Source organism: Cynoglossus semilaevis, chromosome 1 (genome assembly GCF_000523025.1).
Source record: "Cynoglossus semilaevis isolate Cse_v1.0 chromosome 1, Cse_v1.0, whole genome shotgun sequence".
Lineage (NCBI taxonomy): Eukaryota > Metazoa > Chordata > Actinopteri > Pleuronectiformes > Cynoglossidae > Cynoglossus > Cynoglossus semilaevis.
Window position 1 is genome coordinate 5,474,156 of NC_024307.1, and position 7,641 is coordinate 5,481,796.

A 7,641-nucleotide genomic window follows, 5' to 3' on the forward strand; every position below is an offset into this window, starting at 1 on the left:
AGTGTTTTACTGACAAGGCTTTCGATAGTTTACTGAATGAAATTGAGATTTTTCCGTTACTTTGTAAAATAGTTCAAAGTCAGATATAACTCTGTGTATTTGACTGCCAGGTTATTATCTTGGACTTTGGGCATTTGTACATTGTCAAATCTGCTTCCAGTTGAATGTTTGTCGACCGCAGAGCTACATGTATAAAAAAAACAATCATAATAATACATACTGAACTACACAGTCAATTACTTGGCTGCACTGTGTGGATACAGCCCTGCCAGACGCTGGAAGACAAACTGCATCTGTTCTGTGTTAGACTGACAGATATCTCAGCCACAGGCATGGCTGGAACAGTAGCTCGGATTTAATACTTTAAATGACAAATATGGTTACTCCACACAACCCCACAACAGCTGTTTTCCGCAACCAAATGGGCAGACTTGCTGCATTTTCTTTCTTTTTTTTTTTTTTCAGAGACACTTGTAAGCACTTAGTGGTTTCTCATCCCGTTCCCTGGCGGGACGGGTGGTGTCTGTGCCAAACTGTCTGAGGGCAGACAGCAAAACGTGCCTCACCTCCTTTAGAAGAGCGCTGGCCTTCTCTTCAGGCAGCAGACGCAGTCCCGCGGTGGCCTTCAGCACCACCGGCGTCCTGTTCCAATCATCCTCTGGGATGGTCTTCTTTGCAATCTTCAGCAGCTGGCGGACGGTGTTGCCGCCCTGCAAGAGAGGATCGACGGAAAAACACAAAGTGATGACACAAGGAATTCAGTGACTAAACTTTTGTTGAAGTCTAGAGGTAGGATTTTATCGCAATGTTTACATCACACACGCCCAAAAAACTGGTGGTTTGGTGGTTTGGGATATCAGAGATGGTGTAAACACACACACACGTACCTCCTCAATGTTGTCCTTGTACGCTGACAGTCCAGGTTTTACTGCGTGGTACATTTCGTTGTCTAGAACGGGCAGCTCAACTAAAAATCATTAAAAAAAAAACCACATCAGAACTCAGCTTCAAAACCTTAATTGAACAAGTTTTTTCATTGGTTCACTTCAAACTCGTGATACTCTGACTTTGGCAGGCTTCACCTACAGCTTGGTTCATTTCTAGGTGAATTCTTCCACAGCTGAGTCAGACGGGCAGATTAAATGTCCACCTTGGTTTACTGTTATAGGCTCCACTGCCCATGTCTGCACCGTGCCACTGCATGTTTGTGCTTACACCACACAGCCAATGAGCTAACATCAGGCAGAGTGAGAGCCAGCAGCAGCATGTGCACAGTTTCTACTATTACTACACAGAGAGAGAGAGGGAGGGGGGTGAGTGGGGTGAGAGAGAGACAGAGAGAGAGAGAGAGAGAGAGAGAGCAGTGCACTCACCAGGATCTTTCTGGATGAACTTGTAAATGTGGATTCTGGTTCCTGTGCTTCCAGCGTCAAACATGATCCCGTAGAAGATCCGGCTCATATTACCCGGGGAAGGCGCTCGAGGCACCGGCCGGTAAACCTCAGCGTGTCTGCGGTAAGACTCGGGCGCAGGGTGCACGACCTCGGGCACAGGGTGGAAAGCCTCTGGTATGGGAGGGAGAGCTCGCGGGGCAGGGTGGAAGACCTCGGGGATCCGCGGGTATGTGGGCACGCCGGGTTGCGCGGCTACGTTAGGCACCCGGTTGGAGACCTCGGGCAGGAGGTTCTCCGTGTTGGGGTGCGGGTGTGGATTGGTGTTTTGGTGCTCCCGGTAGCGGTAGAAGTGCGGGATGTAGCGGTGGTGCCGGTAGTAGGTGGCCTCGGCTGGGAGACTCCCGGCCAGGAGACACACGGTCAAAGTGAGAAGGAGGTACGGCGTGGTCATGGTTTCACAGCCGGAGACGGAGAGGAGGCAGCTGGAGGATGCTGGAGGAGAGAAGGCGCGAGGAAGCAGTGGAGATGGAGAGAGGCAGAGCGCACACTCAGGACCGTCCGCTCATCTCTTTACTGTATATAAAGACATAAGGGCCTGGCATGGGGCCACACCGGGAGCAGCCATCCACCAATCCTTGAGGAGGTCCATCCCAGCTGTATCAGGAGTCCCTCTTCTGCTCCCCTCCTCCACTCCTCCTCCTCCATCTCCTCCTACTGTGAGCGGAGCCGAAGACTACCTGCTCCAAGACTTCTTTTTTTTTTCCTTCTTTTTTCCCCCCAACTATAGTAGATTTATTTTAGGTTCGTGTTTTTCCCCTCCTCATCTTTACTGGTGATCCTGGAGCCTCAGATTCCCGTTAGGAAAAAAGAAGAATTGTTGGAAGTCAAAATGAATGGTTATGAACAGGAGAAATTAAGAAAAAAAAACGCTCTGAAAATAGATTTTATGGGTGTATTTAACTTTACTTGTCCAGGCTTGACTCAGAATTTCTGCAGCCCTCGGACGAGTTTGGCCTCATCTGCTTAAATTAGGAGTCCTGGTAGTCACTTAGCACTTTAATGGAACTTTTATAGGAGTGCAAATGAGCTCATGCACTCCTGAAACAACTTGATATGTAACCATGTAAATACTGGTATTCTAAGGATTTCTTTGGTTTGGCTCTGTTGTTCCATATAAAGTGTTTTTGTGCCTATTGGCTCTTATATATTTTTCTATTGTTCCATATAAAGTGTTTTTGTGCCTTTAGTTGATCTTTTTTTTTAGCCTTTTTTGCTCACTTTTATCTATTTTTCATTGTCAATAGTTTGGTCGATTTTTAGTGATTTTTTATGTATCCATTTTACAAAAAATGTTCAGGTAATTTGACCCAAATCCACCCATCAATTATCTGGGTCGTGGGGGCAGCAGTCTCCACGACCGCCACCCAGATCACACTGCACCGTACCACCCCCCCTGAACCTTCCTGCAGGTGGTGAGTCCACCGGAAGGTACCAACCGCCCTAACTGGGATTTGATCTTGTCCAGGAGGTGAACCCTGGGGTTCCCCTCCGGGAATTCTGTATAATATTTCTTTTTTTCAACACTGTATGTTGTTAAATGGATAGACGCGACCAGAAACATGTAATACCTTCATATTTTACACAGTGCTCATGTGTCTGGTTATGACTAGACCACATACTGATTGTGAAAACATTAACCAGCCTCTGTATTAATAACAGAGTCAACATATTTTGTAAAATAAGACAAATGCACTTTAAAAACCTGAATTAACAGGTTGTTTAAAAGGTTTTATTAAATGACAGGGTTGCTTTACAAGCTACCGAAAAACGCTGAAATACAAATTTATTAAAAATCATAATTTAACTTGACATCATGGTCAGGACCTTCAGTGAGTCATACGTGTGTACCAAAACAAAGTCCTTGCAAATCTTCTCTTCCTGATCTTGCACTCATCACCACAGCAGCAGTCTCACCAAACTTAAAAAAATGCAAATGCGACCTGCTGTCCAGCTGGCATAAAAGAAAAGAATGTTAGCAATCATCTCACTCCCACTCATCTCTGTGTCAACCACAGGCTTTCCAAGGGAAAAATACTTGGGCAGCGAGGCACGTTTCACGAGAGAATGCATGAAGAGCATGAGTGGCTGTTCCTCTGGCTGGCTGGCACGGCATCATAAACCATGCTGCAACGTATCGGTTAATGGGTTCTTGTGTAAAGTTTCGAGTTATTGGCTTTAACTGCAGGAAGTACAGAGTTCGGTCCAGTGGCTGTCACAACCAAACGGCCGCATCGTTCACCATCTCGTGCACGGACCTGACATGAACTGGGGGGGTTGTACGGGGATGTGATATTTTTCACCCACTTTGCATCAATGGAAAGTCGACAGAGATGCGAAGCAAAGGGCACTGGAAACCTGAGGAATCTCTGGTCAAGTGACCTGGTCCCAACCCTTCGTCTTAACATGTACTTAAATGAGGCTGCTCTGTCTCATGCATCAAACGACTGGGGCCGGAACCAAGCTGTCATGACAGCTCATTCTGGCCAGGAGGGTAAGAGGAGGGCAGAGGTCCTGCAGATGGGCATGGAGGACGTCCACAGAAAGGACAATGTGGGGAGGGTGGGGCTTGGCACCAGCATTCACCCATCATGCCACTCCACTCCCAGGACACTCGACAGTGCAAAGTACTGTTCCAACACTGTAATTTGGACTAAAAATATTGGACTTTCTTTCCTCCTTCCTTTTTTCTAAATACTGTGGTTGCTTTTTTTTTTTTTTTCCAATCCTGCGGCTCACCAGAATGGTCGTGCGCCCCTATCAAAGCATACATGCAGGACCTCTCACTAACTGCTGCCCATGGATGTCTCTGGATACATGTTAATGGCGTGATAACAGGGTTAATAAAATGTCCTGCAAGTGCAGGAAATATGTTAAGTTGTTTCTGCAAATTCTTTTTCGGCGGTTTTCCCGCAGTGGATGTTCAGACAGATGTCTTGGCTAATATAGTGATTGCAGCGGTGTAATCCACCTCAGTGTAACTGGTGTTGTGCCTTTGTGATGCAACAGGATCTTTGTGCACAAATATCTGCATGTGAACTACAGTATGTGCAGTATCCATCAATATTAATGATTTAATCTTCAATCGGAAACGATGAACAAATGCAGTCTACCGTTGGATCTCGGTGAATTCTGTCATGTTCAGTTGTCCGGCTACACATCGCTGTCATTCAATCTGTACGTGAGCTGCAGCTCTACAACATGACACAGCGCATTACAAGCACTATGTTTTAAACAAGAAGTAGTTTCAGTACAAGGTTTGGCATTTTGTTACTAGTTCAGAAACCGTAAAGCACGAGATGGGACCCTAGCTTTGTAATCTACACAGTACAATATATCATTAATATGCTGCAATATAAACCTCAGAAATGCCATGTTTGTGGGTGTCCTACCCCGAAAGGTCCATTGAAGAGGCTTAAACCTTGTCATTACAATTCCAGTGATAATGACAGCTTTGAAAAGCTCAGGGTTATTTCAGTTTTCTCTCCTCACTGTCATAGTAATTACCTTTAAATTTAGTCTTCAAACTCTGTTCATGATGCCAGAGCAGAGAGCGCCCCTATAAGCGTCAGTTTACAGTAGCTACACCCAACACTTTTGCTATATCTACTTGTTCAGCGGACGAATAATCCGCCGCGGATAATCTCTGACTCCTTGCAAGAACCTTAACAAGATGATAGCGAGAAGTCGGCGGTATCGAGCTTGAATTACGGCCTGCGCTAACTTTACATTGTTGCTGTTGGACTAGTTTCTTCGAACATCTAAGCCAACGTTGATCTCAGTGGTTTTCCCATAACTGCAGCAGAAAACAACTGCGGGGGAGGCAGCAAGTAACACATAGTTCTTTTCAGGACAACATGGACAATACTGCTGACTGCAGCCAAACGTATCTCAGATGATGTGGGAGAACATCATGTGCAAACAGATCCTGTTTCGATAGAGCTCAGCATGACAAGGCTGTAATTACAAGACGAGTGACAAATACAGTCGTTCTGTGTCAGTGCAGATGTTGCTGAGTAGAGGAGACATCTGTGTGTCAGGATCTGATATGGCTACTGGTAGAACGACAGAAACACAGGACGGCAACGGAAATAAAGGCAGTGCAATATCCAGTGGTGAAGTTACATGTTGCGGTTAACCGTCCGGGGCCAAGAATGTAGGAGGACACATCACAGCCTCCACTTATCATGGAAACACAAAATGTGTTCAGTTTGTTTTCTGGTGGGTGATGTAAAAACACACTGATCCTACACGGTGGCCCTTGTAGAGAAGACAGCAGGAGCAGGACAGCCCCACACATGTATTTTGTTACATGTTGCACCCTAAAGAGTCTGTTACCCTTGTGAGGTTTAGTCAGATCTAAAACACATGTTACAATGTCAGAGGTTTTTTTAAACTGTCAAAATGAGAATCTGTCAGATTTCAGATTTCCCTGACAGTTTTCATGCTGTTGTCTTAATAGGGAATATTAATGGCATTTCTGTTTCAATTTTTGTGAGTAACACTTGAAAACATCTAACCAGAAATTCTTGAGTGTGTTATGAAGGAATGTGGATGAACACAAGTGGACAAAGGTTTTATTTTAATGGGAGATTTGTTGCTTGAATTGTCGAGGTATCAAAATAACTCTCGGCTTGAACTAGGCTCTGTAATGGTTTAGAGCTGTATTTCAGCCAGTGTACAGAGGAATGTGGATGAGTAATGTATTCACACCTACAGTAGTCTACTAAACAATGAATAAATATTGGCCACCAGTATCTTTGGTTTAGAAACACACTCTTTTGTTAATATTATTTCGTGTTTGTTTTAATTGTTTTTTGGACAAAACAATTCACTTTTTGTCACAGGTCTTGGACCAGTCCGCCAACAGGAGTGCATCTTCCACTGTGTCAAAGGTAAGAATTTTTGGTTAGTTTCATATTCCATTGTAATTTACGTAACTGTATGTTCAGCAGTCTTGTTTTGGGCCTCAATTTGCACTGCTAGTGTTTTCTGAAATTTTATATACAGAACGCGCCCTGTTCTCCACTCATAATCTCTACCCATGTGTTTGACAAAACCCAAACCTCTAACAAGCTCTATGTTGCCAAAAGCGAGTAAGCCCTCCCATGACTCTGGGCCAGTTTTATTTAAGCCACATGCTTTCGCACCCAGAAGCAGACTGAGGTCCATGTATATAAATATCAAAATGTGTTCAAACAATTACAACAAAAAAAAAAAAAAAAATCACCTGAAATAATTTCAAGATTTTCTTTTTTTTTATTCTCACAGAGAACGCATCAAAAAATCATGCTTCTATAAGTAAAACCACGTTTACCAAGATACAACGAAGTCACATACTTTCATCTTGTAAAAAATAGACAAATTTGGAACAAAGAGTCCGCGGCCCTATATGTGAAGTCGTGTTTAAAGACTAGTACTTTAAATAGTGTGTTGAGTTCATTGCTCTGAGGGTTAAATTATCCAGTAATTGCCCTTTAATGAGGTAGATCCTTACAAACCATCTCTTACTCACTTGTTAGGTGCAGTGACTCAGAGAGGCAGCTTTAAAGTGACTCAAAACATATCTGAGATTGATGTCAGGACATGTTTATACCTACAAGCAAATTGATAAACCATAAAATGACATAAACACACACAAATAAACAACATAAAAGAATGAGCCATCAATTATTATCAGCACAATAGGAGTTTTCAGTTGTTAAAATCTCTTTAAAAAATGCTACAAAGAGAAATCTGTATTTTGATATTGAACATAAACCTTTATTTGTCAGGTAAGGACCAGAAAATACCTTTAAAACACTAAAACGTCCTATTTGTTGCTTTGCCTATGAATAAAAAAAGCTCCAATAAAAACAACATTTGAGAACAAGAAGAGTTTTTTATTATTTCCATTTTAGGAAACTGAGTTTGTACAAAACACACAAGTTGAAGAAGAAGAAGTAGTGAGCTTATCTTTTATCATTTAGCGATTAAACGTTTAGCGACGATATATTATGCGATAAATATTTCCAAAACGACGAGAACACGACCAGGTTTATGTTCATTTTACAACAAAATAAAATATTTATAGAGTAGTTTCCGAAGGTCATGTGTTGTAGTAATGCGACCTTTTTCCCGGGTTGCATTGTCGCTAGGGAAACAAGACGACACAAACACAGAACAGTGCACAGGAACTGTTGTCGTAAAA

At 43.1% G+C, this 7,641-nt stretch overlaps 1 protein-coding gene across 1 annotated transcript in view; it reads right to left on the bottom strand.

Annotated features, from left to right (window-relative positions):
* Positions 1–2,540, bottom strand: part of entpd5a (ectonucleoside triphosphate diphosphohydrolase 5a) — a 10,285-nt gene extending 7,745 nt beyond the window's left edge. The window contains exons 1-3 of the mRNA XM_008335673.3: positions 1,374–2,540; positions 888–967; positions 567–710 (exon numbers count right to left, since the gene is read on the bottom strand). Coding sequence (XP_008333895.1) covers positions 567–710; positions 888–967; positions 1,374–1,845 — 696 coding nt within the window. The 5' untranslated portion in view covers positions 1,846–2,540. The remainder of the gene's footprint in view (positions 1–566; positions 711–887; positions 968–1,373) is intronic.
* Between the last annotated feature and the right edge of the window lie 5,101 nt (positions 2,541–7,641).